General features: G+C 44.4%; 2 protein-coding genes across 2 annotated transcripts in view; both read right to left on the bottom strand.

Annotated features, from left to right (window-relative positions):
• The window catches only part of arb2a (ARB2 cotranscriptional regulator A), a 157,767-nt gene extending 151,145 nt beyond the window's left edge, over window positions 1-6,622 (bottom strand). Inside the window, exons 1-3 of the mRNA XM_061072105.1 lie at window positions 6,556-6,622; window positions 5,871-6,032; window positions 3,992-4,093 (exon numbers count right to left, since the gene is read on the bottom strand). Of these exons, the coding sequence (XP_060928088.1) occupies window positions 3,992-4,093; window positions 5,871-5,976 (208 nt within the window). The 5' untranslated portion in view covers window positions 5,977-6,032; window positions 6,556-6,622. The remainder of the gene's footprint in view (window positions 1-3,991; window positions 4,094-5,870; window positions 6,033-6,555) is intronic.
• Window positions 6,623-9,492: 2,870 nt separating this feature from the next.
• Window positions 9,493-21,232, bottom strand: part of kiaa0825 (KIAA0825 ortholog) — a 120,661-nt gene continuing 108,921 nt past the window's right edge. Inside the window, exon 23 of the mRNA XM_061071589.1 lies at window positions 9,493-10,339. Coding sequence (XP_060927572.1) covers window positions 10,156-10,339 — 184 coding nt within the window. The 3' untranslated portion in view covers window positions 9,493-10,155. The remainder of the gene's footprint in view (window positions 10,340-21,232) is intronic.

Raw genomic sequence — 21,232 nt, 5'->3', positions numbered from 1 at the left:
TGTGTGTGTGTGTGTGTGTAGGTATGTTGGGATGTTCGGCAGGTGACTCTGACTAGATGTGCACTACTATACTGCTAATTCGGCGAAATTAAACAAACTTACCTCGACCACATTTTTTGTAAATGTTCAATCTCTCTTTCTTCTAGTCTGTCGCTCTTTCTGTCCCCCCCCCCCCCCTTATAGCAGGTGCAAGGCCTGTGGATGAAGCATTCTTCCAGTCACGACTCGAACGGCCTTCTGGGTAGTCTGGCAGGCTGGGGCTGGACAGCTGGTATGGCAAAAAAATTCTCTCTCCCGAATTTCATCCATCTAAAAGCCTCTCCCTTTCCTATTTAACTCTGTCCATTTCTTTCTCCCTCTTCTCCCTCGCCCACGCTGGCGACGGGCCACAGGTCTGTCCCGAAATCTCCTAGAGAGAAAGCTCAAGGAGCGGAGCGCGAGTGTGTGTGTGTGTGTGTCTGTGTGAAAGAGAGAGCACAAAGAGAGACAGAAAGGTGGGCTGGCACACATTAGCCCCATGACAACAACTGCTCCTTGGAATTGCTGGGCATCGGCCAGTCGCTCTAACAAGCACAGTTCACACACCCAAACAAACACAGTGACACAGCAGCACCTCCAGCCAGTAGCACCAGATGTGAACCTACAGGAAAGAGTCACCGGCTTTTCCAAAATGAGTCACACTGTTATTACAACTGAGCAGAAACTAATGCTCTCTGGGATCATGTTTAAGTTGATTTATTATAACTCAAGGTAACCACCTAACACATCGAGGTTTTAGTTCATATGGAACAGTCATAAGACAAGAGAACGCTGTTTAGAAATGGTACCACTCTTTTTCTTAATAAACAATTACCCTTGTGTGGCTGTGGATTGTGGAGCCACTGTGTTTATACCTTAGCAATGAGCCCATCGATCCTGCGGTTGACACTACAACACAATAAAACACTAAACAGTGTTAAATTTAATTTTGACCTTTATGACTGCAGAATCTGGGAGAGCTGTACCACTGAGGAGTACACATATTTAACCCAAATAGCCAGAGGGCTCTCATACTTTCTCAATTATCGCACAATGTGAGAAAAACCCATCAAAGATATAAATAAATGTAATATCGTCGCAAGATAAAAGAATGCATGAGCACTTTTTTTTCATCTCCTTCTAAATTGCCACCACTTTCACCCCTCTATCCATGTGATCAATCTTGGGTCGCTAACACACTGTGTATCACAGCACAAGTTTTCACTGCTTGTTGTTATACAACATGTAATTCCGAGTGCAGGTTTGACATTGTGTTCCATTAAACAGAAAGAGTCGACTTGTGCCTGAGAGGTAGAGCAGGAGACGAGCGGGAAGTTGGGATAAAGCAGTGTGCACAAAAAGTACCTTGAAGAAAATCAATTATGCATTCGTGGAGGGGTGAGGATCTAAACACTACTGCCTAAGAGAAGGAAGAGAGGAGCTGTAATGAAATCCTACTGTAGGAGAGGGGTGTGTGTGTCTGTGCGAGTGAGGGAGGGAGAGAAGAAGTGTGTGTGTGTGTGTGTGTGTGTGGGCTCCATTACCTCCCCCAACACATCCTCTCAGAGGAATAACGTTTTCTCAACTTTTCTCCTCTTTTCCCGTCATAATTAGCATTCTGTTCTCAATTTGGCCGCTTAATTAGGTGTACATAACCTTGGATTTCCAGTAATGGAAAACCGGAGGGCTGGCGAGATGAAGCCATCATCTTCAGTGATTAAGATACCTGCAAACTATTGTACACAGACTCGTCTGTATTCACATCATTACATGGTCAAATTAACATTTTTGTTCCACCTGTCTCGGGCGAAGGTAGCCCGGGCGTAGCTAGCGCATCGCCTGCGAGTCGGAGCGACTGAGCGCCGACACACTGGAGACCCCCCCCCGCCCGAGGGCCGCCGTGGCGTTAATAGAAATGCTATCCTTCAAAAACAGGCCTGAGTGGAAACTGACATATGGATGGGCTAAAGTGTGTATATCCAAGGGTGGGTGGGTGGGTGGGTGGGTGGGTGAGGCTGCGTTTGGGCTTTTGAGCAGGGAAGGGGCAGAAACAGAGAGATGCAGAGAGAGGTGGGATAAAAGGGAAGAAGTGAGATCAGTCTTCCTCTGTGGGAGCCGCCGGGACTCGAGGCTGCGGCAGAGGGGGTGGTGGGTGTTGGCACGGTGGCTGCTGCTGCTGCTGGTGGTGGTGGTGGTGGTGGGTGGGTGGGTGGGTGGTTGGGGGGGAGAGTGTGCGTGTCTCTGTTCTTAGGCACAGCGAGGTTATGCAAATGCTCCGTCAGGCGGAGGGCAAGGCTGAGTAGGTTACTGACGGGCCGTAGAGTACACAACATGTCCCCCCACTCAGCCAGGCAGACAGCCAGCAGAGACACTGACAGAGAACAGAGGGGGAGAGAGAGACTACAGGGGAATGCTAAGAGTCAAATAAACCACCACCACCACCACCAGCAGCAGCAGCACCACCAGCAGCACCACCAGCAGCAGCAGCAACACCAACAGCAGCACCACCAACAGCAGCAGCACCAGCAGCAGCACCACCACCAGCACCAACAGCAGCACCACAAACAGCAGCACCACCAGCAACAGCACCACCACCAGCACCACCAACAGCAGCAACAGCAGCAGCACCACCAACAGCAGCAGCACCAGCAGCAGCAGCACCACCACCAGCACCAACAGCAGCACCACCACCAGCACCAACAGCAGCACCACAAACAGCAGCACCACCAGCAACAGCACCACCACCAGCACCACCAACAGCAGCAACAGCAGCAGCACCACCACCACCAGCACCAACAGCAGCACCACCACCAGCACCAACAGCAGCACCACAAACAGCAGCACCACCAGCACCAGCACCAGCACCAGCACCAGCACCAGCACCAGCACCAGCACCAGCAGCAGCAGCAGCAGCAGCACCACCAACAGCAGCAGCAGCACCACCAGCAGTAGCACCACCACCAGCAGCAGCACCACCACCCCCAGCAGCAGCACGACCACCAGCAGCAGCAGCAGCCTTTCCAACTCTTCCTCCGTCCTCCACCGGGTTTGATTAAGCCAAAAGAAACCTTAAGAGACTTTTAGATCATCTGGACCCAAACCAGCGTGGCTTCAGCTCTGCTGCTGCCTTGTCCCTGTTAACTGACACGTGCACACCCACCCACCCACCCACACCTGTAACCCCACAGAATGACCCACGCTACTACAGACACAGCTTTAGGTCATTATTTTAAAAACACTAAAAAGAGCTGCAGTTACACAAACACTCCGTTTAGTTGATATTGACTAAAAGTAAAGTCGTATGGTAATTTGTTTTTAAGTCAACTTCACAGTGGATTATAATTGTATTATAATAGTCTGTTTTTATACCAACTTATCAACCACCAAGTGCTTTACAGTACACAGCACAGCTGCAGGGGCAATGTTGGGGTTCAGTTTCTTGCCAAAGACACTTATGGACAGGAGGAGCCTGGGATTGAACCACCGATGTTCTGGTTTGTGGACGACCCTCTCTAACTCCTGAGCATAGCAGAGCTGCCCAGACATTTCTACAGAGGCAAGATCTAAGTGTACAGAGCAGCCGTTCCTGACGTGGGGTTCAACACCTGATATCACTCCTGAATATCTTCAGTTTGTGACAAGGGGTTGAACGTTTCAATTTAGAAGGCTCACAACTCAAAAGCCAAATAAATTGGGAACAACTGCAAAAGACGACAGGAAAGGGAGCAGACTTTGAGTTTTGTTTCCTCCAGTTTATATCCAGACCTCATGTGGGTTTGGCTCAAATCCAGTACCAAGGATTTACCCTCATGTTTACCTGAGCTAAAACACTTCACCTCCACCGTCAGTGTCGATCTCATCGCTTAGACTTCATCAGACTTTTGATCAATTCGAGCTGAAGCTTTGTGTTCATGCCGTGGAACTAACTCGGAGACTTGTGGCTTCTGCTCTGAAGACTAACAAATTAACTTACGCTCACTGAAGGCGTATTCAAACTCCTCCAGTGTTTTGGGGAAAGTGAATGGAGGTTCATCTTTCTTCATCAGTTCATCCAAGTCTATCCTCGACAGCAAATCTGAGGAGAGAGAGAGAGAGAGCAAAGAAAAAAGGTGAGAGAAATGTGAATGAAAAGTTCCCTTTCTTCAGACAAAGTCAACATCCAATTTTCAAATCATAATTTCAATCACATTATATCATAATAAGATCGAGGGAAAATCAACCACATTTGATCATGTCTTCCCATTTTGTGAAGTTATGAAGCGACAAAGCAAATGCTATGCCTCCCTCCTCAAACCAAGAGCCCTTCATCATCCTCAAGTGGCAGGGAAAAAAAGAGGGAGGAAAGAGGATACTCAAATACTAACCAAAAATGTCTATTGACATTTTTCTGCAAATTCTATCACTGAGGCAGAAAGAAACCTGGGGGGAACAAATTACTCATATTGGTGTGCTAAAGGGTGGGTGAATAAATTTGACTCAAGGTTAAGTGGGACATTTCCCATCCTGCGTTATCTACTCTGAGAGCCAGCTGAGAGTTGAAATATGAAGTGGTAGGTGAAGCTTCCAGTTGATGGCACAATTTTTTTAATATATAGTGGATTTTTAAAAAGGCATACACTCTCACCCCGGAGTTAGAGGGAATACACATTCCCTGATGACAATAAGAGACAAAATCAGTGTTTCTGCCTCTTTATTCAAGCATCTATTCCTGTGACTACAACAATATTTATTATATTTATTACACCGCCAGGGAGGTTATGTTTTACACCCCTGCTGATTGGTTTGATTACATAAAAACCACTGGACGGGGAACCACGAAAAACTAAAACAATGCGATATGGCTCAGGGAAGAACCCATTAGGTTTTGGTGCAGATCCAGATCAGGAGTTGTTAATGATATAAAATGAAGTGACAGATCTAAAATAAACAAGCAGGCGCCGTGTTAAACTATTAAAAAGGCAGAATATATCAAACTGAATGGATCAACATTGACGCTCGACTGATTCATCCGTTAGCTGATTATATTTGATGTTTTGCGCATTCACATACGCATCAGTATCTGTATTTATGTGTGTAAACTTATATTTTACATAAGAAAAAATGCAAAATAAGGGTATTTAGGTTTACATTTTACTTAAAATGTCATCACTTGTGTTACTCATGTAATGTATTTCTGTTTCCCTTGATATATAGTTGTATATAATAAAGTGTGTGATTAAACTGTACAATATCAAGCCTTAATTGCAATAATTTATCAGGGATAGTTCACAGGGAAATGATGATTCACTCATTATCTAGTCTTACATAAAGGCTAAAAACATGGTGTCAATTTAGTTGTATTTGAATGTCTGGGCTTGGAGACACTTGGATGACACCCCAGGAGCAGTATGAAGGCATGTTGTGTTATTTTCTGTTGGGATTTTTTACGTTTGAAGAATTGTCACATTTATTTCAACTGTATTGTATTTGGCTGCAACACTGAAACTCCAAAAGTTTTTTGTGGACCCAAACACTTCATCAAAATAGTGGTGAGTGATAGAGTGAATTTTCATTTTTGGGTGAACTATCCCTCTAAGAATCATTGCCAATTCTGTTATTTAATAAATACATATATAACCCAATATATTGGTATGGGAAAATGTTTAATCATCATATCTGCGTTGTATTGGCCACTGGATACCCATATCAGCCGAGCTCTAATCAACATATACATATGCAACTAGTACCAAGTTCTGAACACAGTCAGTTTATAGAGCTTCATTTTCACTACTAGTATTCCCTCTCTTCTTCTCTTTCATGACCACTACCAAACTCCACTGTTTCTCTTCTTCACAACCAACTTCTCCAGTCACCTTTGAGTGCGGTCGTTTTCTCTCTGTCCTCCTGGCCGGCGACCTGGGCCATGGCGGTCCACAGTAAGTGCAGGGCGAGTGTGGCAGCAGCGAGATGAGAGAGCATGAGTCCAGTGCTGCTGGAGGTCACCGAGCTGCTGCTGGAGGTCACCGAGCTGCATCCTGTCCCAGGTGGAGAGAGAAAACAAGAGCACACGTTGAGAGCTAGGCATCAGCAGCACCGGGTCACGTGACATGGTTTACACACGCCTGGTCCTGGCTGCAGAGACACACACATCACATCCTCCTGTTGAATCCTTATATACAGTCTATGGTTGAATCCTGCTGGTGCTACACGCTTCCTGTCTGCCTGCATCACACCGAGCAGTGGATCAGTCCCACTGCCACAACACAACCAGTTTACACTACACAACAACTGTGTGTTGACACTGCTGCTGCTGCCCAACACGACACCGTGCGCTGCGGCCACTGTGCACACGTACAGCCCTCTGAGTTCATGATGCAACACAAGTGGCCATAGTTGTTTACACTCTCTGCTGCAGACAGCTTCTCTTTATTTGACTCTGTCAGACCCGCAGCTGCAGCTTCCGGTGGACTGAGCCGCGGTGGGGGGGGGGGCTGCAGAGGAGACAGGGCTGTTTACAGGAGGAGACACATGCACACGCTTTTCGCTCGACTCACGCACCGTCGGGGCAAACGCGAGCGTCCACACGCTGCAGCTTCCTGGAGGATTTCTACAACAGGAAGCAGTCGGAGCCGCGCGGAGCGTGTGGCGCTTCCGGGTTACCGGGGCAACGGACTGGAAGGGAGATTTAAAGACACAGTAGCACGACGACGCTGACGCTGCTGCTGGTGCTGTTCGTACAGATGTTTATTGTGTGTGTGTGTGTGTGTGTGTGTGTGTGTGTGTGTGTGTGTGTGTGTGTGTGTGTGTGTGTGTGTGTGTGTGTGTGTGTGTGTGTGTGTGTGTGTGTGTGTGTGTGTGTGTGTGTGTGTGTGTGTGTGTGTGTGTGTGTGTAATTTATATATCATGACATTATACCCACTGATATCACTCCTGAATATCTTCAGTTTGTGACAAGGGGTTGAACGTTTCAATTTAAGGGCTCACGACTCAAAAGCCAAATAAATTGGGAACAACTGCTAAAGACGACAGGACAGGGAGCAGACTTTGAGTTTTGTTTCCTCCAGTTTATATCCAGACCTCATGTGGGTTTGGCTCAAATCCAGTACCAAGGATTTAACCTCATGTTTACCTGAGCTAAAACACTTCACCTCCACCGCCAGTGTCGATCTCATCGCTTAGACTTCATCAGACTTTTGATCAATTAGAGCCGAAGCTTTGTGTTCATGCCGTGGAACTCACTCGGAGACTTGTGGCTTCTGCTTTGAAGACTAACAACAAATGAACACAGTAGCACGACAACGCTGACGCTGCTGCTGGTGCTGTTCGTACAGATGTTTACTGTGCGTGTGTGTGTGCGTGTGTAATTTATATATCATGACATTATACCCACCGTTATATGGTGATGAGGTAGTTTTAAAGATTTCGTACAGAGTCATTCTATAAAATATACCCAGCACCAAGTAAAGATGTAAATATTTTGTAATAAAATGACAACATTTAATTTTTGCTAAACAGCTAAACAGGCTGCAAAATATTTGTAAGAATTTTTACTTCAGTACTCTACTAAGTACGGTTTTGATGTACTTTTACATTATACTTCTACTCCACTGGATCTGTCCGGGAAACATTGTACTTTCTACTGCACTACTTTTATTTGACTGCATTAGTTGTTTGCTTTCAGGATGAATATTTTTGCAAAATAATGTAAAAAAATCAGAGATAACAACATCTCCTCTTTCCTCTCTCATGAACCATCAGCAAGCAAATGGAATTTCATTTGATTGAACTGTTCTAGAGGTTTAACCGAAACCACCTGCCACACCCTGTTCCCCTGTTTCCACCACATACCTTTACCTCATGCCATGTGCTGTTGATTCTCTCTCTTTCTCACCAGCCTCCTGGTTAAACTTCAGCTGGATGCCCTACTTGTGGACGGCCTCCAGAAGTTGAAGCTGTCCCTCTGGGGAGCTGAGCGACCCTGATTCCTCAAGCGGAGCACCGGGAGACGCAGCGACGGGAGACCCACTTAAGAGACAGAGATGACATATTGTGGCACTGATATCCACCACGTTCCACACGACAAAGGGGATGCTTCCTGCTCCCTGAGCGCAGCACACGAGACCAGATGTGTGGATTTACACCACATGAGTTGGACTTCTGATAAATCAACCATGTGATCGGTAATTTAACTTAGATTAGAGGTCAGAGACTTGGCAAATTCAGCGGTGAAGGAAAAACTCAATCATTTTACAAATAAATAGACATTAAGTACTCAAGTAAAAGTAAAAGCATCTCATTAACTCTTGAGTAAAAGTAAGAAATAGCTTTTGGATCTACTGAAAGTATTAAAAGTAAAAATACTCGTAGGCGGTTATCTCACACAACAGTCTACTTCATCATTATGTCTCAGCATTGGATCTTCTATATATATTTCTTCATCGGTGATGCTGCTGCTACGGCAAGAGGTGGATCAGTGGACCAATTTCCCTTGTGTTACCCTTTAAACATAGAAAAAATAAATAGAAATAGGAATAATGACAAAAGATGGCCGTCCTATAAATCTAACATGGCAGTTTGCTGTACATTGACATGCTTGTTGAACCCAGTGGATGAACATACAAATGAAACGAACATGTCTGCTGCTGGGGACAATAAACAAATGCACTGAGGGGACTCGGTTAAAAAAGGAATCAGAGAGGAGTCAAAATGCTGTCACCGTTGATCCTGTATAAATATGTCACGCTGAGCTCTTGGTTTCTAAAGGTGTTTATGTAGGTTTGATAATCCCGAAAATGAATTCTGTACAATGGAAAAATTCAATTTATGCTTTGTGGTGAATCATTCTTTGTAATGATTTGCTGTGAATTATACTGTCAGCTTTACTGACAGATGTCTCCTGAGCCGATCACCTGTCTACAATGGAAATACAAACGGATAACCCTTCCGGTGTTTCCTCTGGGGGGGAGGGAGAGGAAGGGGAGAAGTGATGAGAGGAAACTGGAATCTTACCACAGTTATTTGTTTTTTTACCTGCATCACTAAAAATTGTTTTATTGGGTTAAATCAAGGTAATTAAGAAAAGATGTATGTTGTTGTGTCTTTATTCAGAGGCAAAAGCCAAACTCCGTTTTATTCTCTAAGTGGTTCAGCGATTACAATCTTTCTACAATTGCATTAAAAATCTAGTCAAGGAAAGAAACGTCTCTCTCTGGGGAAGAAGGTGATTTCCTTATCTCTCAGAGGACTTGCACAGCAGTAGCCTTTGTGAGCTAAAATGGAATCTTATTGAAGAAGCATAATTTGAGTTGTTAAATTATTATTTGAACATCAAATACAACAGGGAAGGACATGTGATGTATGTATTCTGGAATGTAACATCATGGTGATGAATCAAAATAAATAATGGATTTTCTCAGAGATCACACAAAGTGATCACACAATAGAAGGAGCACATTTGGAGGTGAAGTAAGAATGTTATTTTATTTAAAGGTTTGATTCTAAAACACTCTCTCTCTTTCTCTCTCTCTCCATTTCATGAATAACAAAATACAGACACAGTTGGAAAAATATACAGAGCAATAGTGTTACACATAAAATAAATGTTTTTTCAGGGTTTGCACAAAATACTGAGTTATATGACAGCGTGGGGCAGATTTTTGGGACACAGTGTAATCAAAAAATCTTCTTGTTTCCCAGTCGTAATTTTTTGATGTTTGCTTTCAGGAACCAGGAAAAAGTACGATGACACCAATGTCTTTACACTCACTGTCTCTCCCCAAAAAATTCAACTATAGCTACAGTGATCACAGAGTCATATCTCGTCCCAGGCAAACAAATCCGGGTTTTCCATTTCCCATCTGGAGATGTGCGCTCAAAAAAAGATGAAATGCATTTGATGCAGCACAGAAAAGCACGGGGAGTTTGTGTGATGCATGTGTGTAAAGAGGAAGGCACTGTCTCCCTCGCTCTTTTTGGTTGTTTCACCTTCTCATTCACTCGTGTTTTCATGCACAAACATATAGTGCAATCTCACTGCATGCAGTAAATGCACGAACCCTCTTGCACTCGCACATTCTACAACCACAGGAGCTGCAGCTACATGTTACGAGCAAGTGTTTGCAACATGGTAAAAAAAAAAAGTTCCATTTGCGTGGACTTTTATTGGGCAGCACTTTCATCAGATGGTTGTGTTGCCCTCTGGATCTGCTCTGCTTGCGTGTCCTCAGCGTCAGGAGCGTCCTGTGGTCCCGCACTGCAGCAGCAGACAGAATAGGTTTTCCGAAGGTCTTCCACCATCGCTTTCTCTCCATCATCCAGCTCCGCACCTTCCTGCATCTCCCACCTGGGAAGCACAGACGGCACAGAGAGTGGGTGGACAGAACAAGAGGGAACATCAGCTCTTTTAATGTTAACACACATTTGACGCCCAGACTTAAATAAAAACACGCACCCGGCAGCAGCTAGAAAGAAACCAAGTGAATGTTTAGACACATAAACTACAAGTTGCGCTGCTCTCTTTTTGTAAAAAATAAAAAAATACCGGATCACTGCAGCAGCAAAATGTTGTTTATGTCTGTTTGTGAGCCGGTGCCTCCTCTCTATAAAAGAAAGGACCCCACAGTGTGCAGCTCCGCTCGGGTTCAACACACACTGAGGTGTAACCGATTGTCCAAAATACATTCTCACACACACAGAAACTCTTCAAGCCTCTATAAGACACATTTTCACCCCTTAACTTCTCATATGGGAGCATTCTTCTCTTTATTCTTTCATGCTGTGTGGGTCAGTTCCACACTTCTCTGCTGCTGTGCTACACTATCGGACTTAAATAGAACAGAAACTCTCCTCTGCTTCTACTCGTCTTCCTCTTCTGTCAATGTGATGCTCATGTAACAGTGGTGATTAGCACAAGTATCATGCGTCACAGAATCCACTGTGCGATTTGATTTAATTTAATTTTAGTTACACAAAATCAAAGCTATAACCTGGCGTGTATGTGCTTGCATTGTCAGTGTGGAACGTTTGGTAAAGTCCTGCACCCCTACGTCCACTTTTGGGGGAATCCTCCTGATAAGGGTGTTTCTCCCGCTTCACCTCTCCCCCTTTCTGTTGTTGTACTGCATGGGAGAGGTACGTGGCATTTCTGTCATTCAGGTTTTGCATGTTTGCTTCTCTGTTATTGTGCTTTTATCTGAAGTTTACTCGTAGGACGAAGGTTAAACTATCATCACCTACTTGATGTTCGATTTGTGTCGGGGCTCCACATATTGTGCATGGTTTCTCATTTTTGCCGGAATTAACAGATTCTGCCTCCCAAGACATTCATGGTCCGAAACTCCCCATCAAATAGATCACAATGCAGACCTTATAGACTCCACCTGTTACACTCACTGTGACCAAGACACAGTGTAGCAGAAGCCGTTCCCTCTTTGGCCCGACTAATTTTCCTGAGGGAAATTGCTTCTCATATCTTGTTGCCTTGTTTAACCACTTCTACACTATGTCTCCCCGTCACATTTTCAAATTCCTTTAAGCTATGGAGTGGACGGAGGGCTTCAATAAGAAGACATCAAAGGTAGTCACGTTGTAATTCACCCGCAGTATTTCAGTGGAATCCCTAGATGAGTGACTGTGGTCAATCAAATCCATATGGAGAGCTGGACGAGGGCTGTCTTTGAGCCGCCGCCGCATCGCACTCCCCTCCGAGGGGAATTATATCTGTCTGACTGCAAATGATTGCATTTTCATTGCAATCTCTGCTTCTCCTTTTATCCTGCGCTCTCTCCTTTTCCGATTCCTCCCTGTATCTTCAAATATGTAACCATACAGTTGTGCCCCGACGCTTGTGAGTGAAGCATACGTGTGTTAGCGGAAGGAGAGGAGGTAAAACGCCAAATATGTCATGCATGATAAAAAAGCTGGCTTCTCGATTGCAGAGCACAGAGGTAAAGTTTCAGACACTGTCCTGGAATGTGGGTTTCCTCTGCCTCCCCAGCACTGTCAGCTTGGTAATTAACCATCGGTAAGGATTATATCTCCCTGTGTAAATATGCAGCTTTGACAGAGAGGTTTCTTCTCATGAGACAGCATTCTCCTTCCATGTACACCTGGTAGCTAGTTTCTTTGTTTTATAAATCTCACTCATTCGATTTGTCAAGGAATAAGTGGCCTACCCCTAAGAAGAAAGGGAGGGAGGTAGTTAAGCGTGTCTTCGGTGACTGCTACAGACCGTTAAGGAGGAATGAGGATGACTACTGGGGGAAGACAAACAGCCCTCGTGTTGTTTTTTTTCCAGCGACATAAAATTAAAATCGTTTCCACTAAATAACCATTATGGGACACAAATAACACTCGAACAAAAACAATACAAATGTCACACGGGGAGCAAAACAAGAACATCAGAGAGCGGGCGAGGGAGGACAGAGAGCTAGGAGAGGAGAGGTGGCCAATAAAGGAGGGAGAAAGACAGGAGGGCGAGACAGGAAGGTGCGCTAAAGGTTTTTCAATGTTTAATTTTCAAATAGGATTAAGCAGAATGACATTTAGCTGAAGGTTACAGGCTCAGCATTGTCTTAGCTGATATTGATATGCAGGAGGCGCCCCGCTTGTCACCGGGACAAACACCGTTGATGAATGAGAAGCCTTTCCCCAGGAAGGTGTTAAGTGCAAATTTGAAATGAGAGAGAGGTAGAGGTAGAGAGAGCGAGAGTGGGGGGAAAAAAGACGGGAGCGCACACAGACAGAGATTGAATTACCACAATAGTTGCCATGTATGCTGTCACTAGATAATGTTGCCAAAAGTGTAAAATTGTTCCGTAAAGTGTAAGTTGCGTATTTGTTGAGATTGGTTGATCCTCTGCTGTCAAATGGGCCAACACTACACACAAGGTGCACCGCTGTGTGTATCTAATTCCAACAAGTACAGCACAACAATGCCTCATAGAAATGCATAAGTAGGCTAAAGTTGACAATAACTTCACTGTATCCTCATTTTCGGGCAAGTTTTCCCCCGGAATTTACATCTTAATAAGGGAAGCCTTACCCTTTAATTCTTATGGGCTCTGCTCATTTCTCATGCATTAATACTGGAGCTGCTGACTTGGCTCTTCCTCTGAATACAGAGTAGGACACACATATTAAGAGTCATATATTTACAGGATTGATGCCACGGCAGATTGTCTCAGAGTGAGATGAAAAGGCCGGCTCAGATGTATTGCAACGCGAACATCACTGTAAGCTGTGCTAATCACGGGACTGTACCCGGGACGCACAGCATCCATCCGGATCTCCAGCCGATAATCAGCAGTGATGTCTGACAAATTAGGAGCATAAGCTTTGCTCGGAGATCATCCGGGCAATCAACTTCCTAAATCTAACTGTAACTGCAGATGAAACTTTGATCTGCAGCCCCCAGAATAACAAAAGAGGAAGTGAAGTGATAGTGAAGAAAATATCGACATCGAAAGGGGAGAAGAAAAGAGAAAAAAAAGAGAACGGGCCGAGGTGCAAGTAGGCGAGTGAGTGAGCAGAAGGACAAAGTGCTTGAACGATCATGAGAGGCAGAGAGACAGTGGCCAGTGGTTTCCTCCGCAGCTGTCAGCGGGCTGAGTGGTTTCTCTCAGAGCGCCGCGTGTTTGTGCTGCACTGGGTGCCCTGGCCGCTCTGCCACTGGGACCGCTGTTTGTTTAAAAGGCTCGCCTGTCAAACACAGAGCGCCACCAGCAGCCAGACACTCGGCTAAATGACTCTGACAGCAGTCCTAATCAGAGGCTTTGCACATTGCCGCGGGGGCCTGGAGGATCCATCATAACCCAGGCCTAAATATTTAAAGTGCTAAACTTTCCAAAGGTCAGGGCTTTCCATGCATGCCAGGGCGACATGTGTCAGAGAGGAAGAAGAAGAAGAAGAGGGACTGAACAAGATGGAGAGCTGGGGAGAGGGAAAGAAAGAGCGAGCCGATGGTTAACTGTTCTCTGTCATTTTTGGCCGCATGAGAACAGCTTTCAGTTTTAGACCCTTGGAATCAAGTTACTTGTTGTCAACGGACTTCGTGTTGTGCGGTCGTCATGCCTTCACACATCTCATTTGAGGTTAGGACCCGAGGTTAGAGTGACAGATGAGTTAGAAAAGATTTTAAGTATTTTTTGTGTGCGCATCGCAAAGTTGGGCGGCATCTGACAAGTGTCCCTTCGCTTAACAAGACACTCAGTTTCACCCGCTGTAAAGAAAGAGAGAAACAGATGATTTTTCAAAACTTTGGAGGCAAGTAAAACAAACTAGCACAGACAATCAGGAGTTTGCTCAGTGAAAGCTGGACTGAGATGAATTAACAGATACATGAGCAGAATAAGTTAAGACAAATTCAACTAGCTACTTCTTGCTGTTGTCAGAGTTCAAAGTGAGGCATTTAAAGGTGATGGGTAAAGGTGAGGTGAAGGCTCGTTTATGCTCAATGTTAAATACGTTTATGGAAACTAACAGCACGTTCTGTGTGTGGGCAGTGACGGTTGTTTGTTTGAAACCGACGAATCTCTTTTTGTTTTTAAAGGCAGCGTCGAGGAGCCATTCTTATAGGAATGAAAGAATGACCATATAAGGATGTGCACAGTGTATGTTTCAGACCAGGTGTAGCCAGGGTACGTCCATGTCCTCTCATTTCATGCTCCTATTGGCCTTCAGTTATTCACCGACAATGCCGCGGTGCATCCAGGTGTACGGGAATAAACTCTTACAGGAAAGAGCATGAAGTACTTCTAAGAGATGACAGGAAGTGCTTTGGGCTCTTGTTCTCTTAGTAGTTGTAAGTGAAGCGCATTAATTGCCACAACTTGAGACACACATCCGACCGAGCTTGACCTCAAGCTACACTGCTCCTTAAATTACAGTGAAAAACAGCTAGTAGTTATTAGTCAGGAGTGGATATTGCAGATTCAAATCTGGTACAGTTGGGGGGGTTAGCTGACAAGTTTACAATACAAGACAGGGGGTGGAGAGGCCTGGTGGGGGGGTCATCTCTTTGACTCAATTTCCATTGAGAAGCAAACATCCAATTCAATTTAGATATGTGCCTGTGCCAGGCCACGAGCCGGAGGGAGATTGTAACTGACAGCCATTGGACAGCCGGCTGGATTTGAATATTGACGAGACAGAGACTTGACAGAAGGGATTATGCTCTACCTTCTGACTTGCTGGCTGCTGCACTGATCCATTCTATTGTCAGATCAACTCAGTGTCACGTCTACAGTACGTCCGTATGGCACGGTGATGCCACTCAGCATTAGGGCCCTACCTGAACTTCATCTCAATCCAAAGTGATGTCCACTCAGAAGCTACAAGAGCTCGCACTAAATCAACAAGGACAAAAATGTGCAACAACAAAGCAAATGCATTTCAAAGTAGACATGAGCCGGTAGCTTGAGTCTGCGGCCGCTGTGTTTAGTATAAACGACTGAGCCGTAACCTTATAACTCTCGAGCTTCACTCACTCAAAACAAGCTCTTTACGGAGGTGGATTTTTTTTATTTATTATTTTCTAATCTTGTGATGAGATCGAAAACTCAAATAACAGACTTGACGTATCATCATATTGAATGACGTTCCACTTCAATATGCTTCAGCGAGTCAATCTTAAAAAATGATCAGTGTGTGTGTGTGTGTGTGGATGCTTGTATATTTGTGTGTGTGCCAGCATGTGGGTCAAAACCACAGTCTCCCCAACTTCAAACCAGACCCGTCTCCCACCCAGCACACACACACACACACACACACCCTCCCATCTCCTGGGCCACCGAGAGCAAGCGAGTCACAGAAAGCCTGATCAAAGGGCCTCGGACAGATCTGTGAAGGCCCTTTGAAGGGACATCCACAGTTACACAAGTTGACACGCTCGTACGTGCTTTGGCACAGACACATGCTCCCAAGCTGAGGGGCACAGAAGAGCATGAACAGAAGCAAACACAGACACAGAACCACAAAAAAACACCACGGTTTTAAAACTCCAAATCCATGAAGCAAGGAGTCCAGCACATCAGAGGGCATGTTCCTGAAATGCATTACACAACCAAGGACTCACATTACAGATGTTAAGACTAATTTAACTTTATCATAGGCTATAATAACCTATTCCAAACATGAATTGCACCAAAAGTCGCCTTTACAACATCAGGAAAGTTGAGAGGTAGCGTCTGAGCATTAAGGAGGAAGGACATGACGGATGAATTCGGCTTCTGCTTCGCGTATGACACATCTTTTTCATCCGGAGATATTTGTTTTTCTTCCAGTTTCATCAAAGTCGCGTGTAAGAAAAGTCAACAACAAACAAATTCGCTCAGAGTGAATTTTCTGTACAATATCCTGCTGCATTCTCACACAGGCTCACTCCGACATTTTCCAGACATTTTACTTTGAGGCTGGCAGGAAAAGTTCTGGAAAACGTCGGAATCAGACATTTGCTTTTTCAAACACAGCCTCTGTCCTTTCAATCATCCAACTAGACACCATTCATGACACATCCCAGCTCAACTCCTCCTCATCATCACCACCACTGTCTAAGCACTGAAGGGAAGTGTCCTTCATATCTGGAAAACCTAATTCACAGGACTACTTCCATGTCTCCGATGGGGTCTAAGTGCAACATCTATTGCTCTGTTCCAAATTAATTCAAGTAAATTATAATTTACCCCTTTTTAATTTGTTTCTCTGTAAGTATCTTGATGGGGTTGGATCGCTATACATTTTTAGTATATATTTTATAATAAGTAATTATTCTTTAAACAGACACGTTCTTAGAAGAAAGTGTTTGATTTTAAAAATAAATGCACATTGACACAGTGCATGTTTCTCTGTTGTTGTTTTCCATCCACAATCAAACGGCATTTATTTGTGCATTGATGGCTGTGATGATGATGGTGATGGGTGTGGTTGAGAAGGTGGTGGAGGATGAATTAAAATGATGTTTGCTTCAACAAAGATCTCTTAGCTTGGGTTCCATATGCAATACTGTGTGTGTGTGTGTGTGTGTGTGTGTGTGTGTGTGTGCGTGTGTGTGTGTGTTTTGTTGTACTGCAAGCTGCTATTCCATTACTTCCTGTAATACGACTATATATTCACGTCATGTGACCACATATTTCAAATACTGTTTCCAGCTCCTCGCCATTCTCTCCAGTCATCCAGGGGGAAAGTTTGTGTAAATTTGCAGTGGTTTAATTACTGAATAATTTAGACCATGCTCCAAATTAATGTAGATATTTCCATATTAATGTGTTTGCCAACCAATTCCACATTTATTTGTACTGCGGACAGGAGGGTAGCAATTATCACAGCATATCATAGCAGTTGTGCTGGTATTTCAGACATCATTAGGCGGCTTGTCCACCACAGTGTGACTGAGCACTGGTCTATTGGACACAGCTCGGTACATTCCTCAGAAAGGCTTGCTCTGCTTCTGTGGCTAGGGATCTATCAAGTCCTGCTCTGGTGGAAAGAAGTGTGAGGGCCCATGTTTGAGTCTGACAAGGTAAGGTCCAATTTAGAAACCTGGATGTTTGTGAATGTATTATTACATGAAGTAAAAATAGGGACAACAGCAAATAACCAAACACCTGCCAAACCGACACCTCCGACATCTTGTGGTCAGTGCGGTGCAGTGGCTGAGTGGCTGCACACAGACGGAGCTGTGCACACGTCCCAGGAGGTTGACAGCTCTCTGCTCCTCTTATCTCCTCCACCTCCCCATCTCCCCCACCTCAGTTCACCTTTCCTTTCTTCCCCCTCAGTCTCTTGACTGTTTGGCTCTTGTTAGGAGCTTGGCTGAGCAGCCTGGCACCTTTCACTGAAACAGCACCCAAGAGGAAGGTTGTGACACGGGGAAATGCGAGCAGGTGTGTGTGCTAACGTGTGTGTGTGAGAGAGAGTTTGTGTGTGTGTGTGTGTGTGTGACCCCTCTCCCTCGAGCTACTGTAAATCATTAAAGCAAGGGCCTTCATTAAGGAAGCCAAGCACCCTGGCACCTTTCAGCCATGCCCAGTGTAAACCTGACAACTGTCTTACACGCCCTCTCACACTCCCACCACATAGGGCATGATAGGTATTTGTACAAGAGACCAAAAAGGAACTCCAAATAAATGCCAACCTTTGTATTCCATCATCAGCACTCACATGTATTTCTTATGGTACTCGTCTCGGCAGCAGTAGTTAAATTTATACCTTTGGTTATACCTTGGATGTAAATCTAAGCATGGCAGTCTAATCACATCTACTCCATATGCCATACGACAACCCTCTTCCTCCTTCTTTCACCTTGATTTGTCCTTCCCCATAGTCTGCCATGACCCGAAGAGAGAGAAGAACGGGAGGGAGAGGGATGGAGGCAGAGATGTAGATGAGTAGACAAGCAGAGGGTAGAAATAAAGAGGAGAAAGATTTGAAGGACTCATATTTCTGAAAAATATAACACTTGATGAAATGCACTTATCTATTGTTATTACAAACACAATCACATCCAAAAGCGAAAAAAGGTAGTAATTCTGATATCAGACATGCACTGAACTCCGAATTTTTTCCTGAAATCATCGGGATGAGTTGAATGTGAGATCGCAAACGTCTGAGTCAGTTGCTCCGGACATTCCTTCAAGCCTCAGAGTAAAAACCTCTGCATAATGTTTGAGTCCATGTGATCCTACAGCAGGGAAACGTCTGGAGAATTCACAGCAAGCAAATCGACGTGTTGATGACATTTCTAACATGCGAAAACTGCAAGAATACAAATATCTCAGGACAACAAAGATCTGCCACACGTGTAGAAGACGCAGATGAAACCGTCAACTCAGAAAGACAATGAAATCCGAGAGCTTTTAGCTGATATGAACCAACACTGTGGCCTTGCGCTGTAAACAAAATATGCTGTGGATTCCGTGGACGAATTTATACGTTACTTTGCGCTGCCTCCTGCATGCTCGAACCAGACGCCACCCTCTGTACTTCAGACATTTCCCTGTTCTTTTTAAACCTATCTGACCCAGACCTCTCCTGCTGCGTTCTTCATATGTGAAAGGCAAAGTCCTGATTTTCCGGAGTTGACGTCTGAAAATGGCTTAAGTTAGTCACAGCCTCAATTTAAACCCCCAAAGGTCCTTTTCAGAACTTGCTAAATGGTACGACTGGATCCTCCGTGTCACATGTCAGCTCCTGAATCTTTATGCACTGCCTTGATCCCGGCTGGCTCCATAATTATTCCCCCAGCTTCTTCCAGTCTATTTAAGAAGATGTCTCCAGTCTGCGCCTCATCAGTTCATTAAGTCTCCCTTGTCAGTCGTTGCTGGGGGTTGTTTCTGAATGGTTTGGACATTTTATTGTAAACTTGTGAGCATTCCTGTTTCCTGCCAATATCCAGTCTTTGTCCACGAGTTCCCTGAAGTCGACAGTTATGTTTTCCATGTTCATGTTTTCCTGCTGCTATAAGTCAATATTCCCTTGTCCTCAACCTAAGCTAACCTGCTGCCTTAGTCCTTCCCCTGACATCCAACTGTAGCTTAAACTCTCTACCGCAACCAGATGATCCCCCGATTTCCTTTAGAGATTAATCATTAACGCCTGCGATTACACACACGGCTCCCTCCGTCTTGTGACTGCGTTTGGGTATACTCTTTTAAACCTTGTCACCAAATGCATAAAATATCACCCATGAATTAATGAACAAAGATGATTCAGATAAACAGTCAGGAGCTTCAGATTTTGCCCCTGCTCTCTCGCACACACTCAAGCGCAAACACTGAGAACAAGCATTCACTCAAGCGATCTCCCCGCTGAACCGCATACAGAGGGGAAAAAAGATGTTCATTGTGATTTCACCTCAGTGTGCTACCAGGAAATAGCCTATTACTTATTCAGTACTTTCTCTTTGTCATCTGTGCATATATAAACTGGGAAATCTACTAAGGAGCACTGGGGGTTGAGAAAGTGCGACTTGCTCTCAGACAAAGGCCTCGCTCTCAGACATTGATCTGGCAAAACTTCTATTCAAACCCGGCTATATATCATTTCCATAGCCGCTATGAATAAATTGCATATTTCAGCATATTCCACTTTTTCATGTAGTGGCTTCGTTGGGTAAGTTGCCAGTGTGGTTGATTTTGCGGTGACTGATGGAGCTAAAAAATAAGCAGATATGCTAGAATAAAAGTAAAGTTGGTGGAGCACTGTCAAAAAAACTCAAATCAAACACCACATTTAGGCCAATGGAAACGGTGCAATACAGCAACGGATGCATTGTGGGTGTTTTTAGTCATTGTGACTAAAACTTCCAAATTCCTTGTATAGTTAAAGTTGATCAGCTGCAGTATTGATGCTGATTTTCTGCATTAAATCAAACACTGAAATCACAGGTCAACTCACTGATGATTGTTTTACACACACGAAAGTAGCCTCTGCTTCACAAATGCTGACTGAGCAACTCACTGCAGTTTGATATCGTTGTATGGAGGGGAAAGATATTTTAATGTTCGTTTAAGATTTTCATCTTGATTCTCTTCACATATGAACTACAGTCCAGTGTGAATAACATGTAGTAATTTACCTTCATCTTTACAGTTGAAGCAGAAAGAGCGACAGGTAAAAACCACCTTGAAGACGCTGACGTTGCAGCAATTCACAAAATACATGAGGCGAACGTCCATTGCTTCAGATATTGATCACAAAGTGGATCATCTCACCACATGTTTATTTGAGAAGCACCATGTGTCTTTCAATGAAATCAAACCAAAACCCCAATTCATTTTAAACTAATGGCACTCAGTAGAGTACATACCTCTGCCAAGGGACAACATCCCCCAATGAAACCACAAATGCACTAGATATGGATTTCTATTTAGATCTGCACCAAACTGCACACACTCATAGATATCAGTTCCCTAAATACGCATCCGGGAAATCAGTGAAAATCTCCCTATCTTAAAAAGTCCTGGCTCTGCGCCTTTGACTGGATCCGCACAGAGTGTCCTGTCATCTTACAAAATGTTTTGTGAAATCCTGGTCAGTGGACAGGGGTGAAAACATAACCTCCTTGGTGGGGGTAACAATAGTTCCAGATGCCAGCAAATACAACATGTATGTTTTGGGGTGTGGAAAGCTTAGGTTCACTCACTGACAGCAGTCGGGGCCATAATGATATTATTAGCAATGGGCTCCCACAGTTTTGCGATTACTCCGTGCAGACATTGATCTCACCTTTCTTTCTGTG

This window comes from Limanda limanda, chromosome 5 (genome assembly GCF_963576545.1).
Source record: "Limanda limanda chromosome 5, fLimLim1.1, whole genome shotgun sequence".
Lineage (NCBI taxonomy): Eukaryota > Metazoa > Chordata > Actinopteri > Pleuronectiformes > Pleuronectidae > Limanda > Limanda limanda.
Note: the sequence above shows the minus strand (reverse complement) of the source record. Positions and strands in the feature narration are given on the sequence as shown.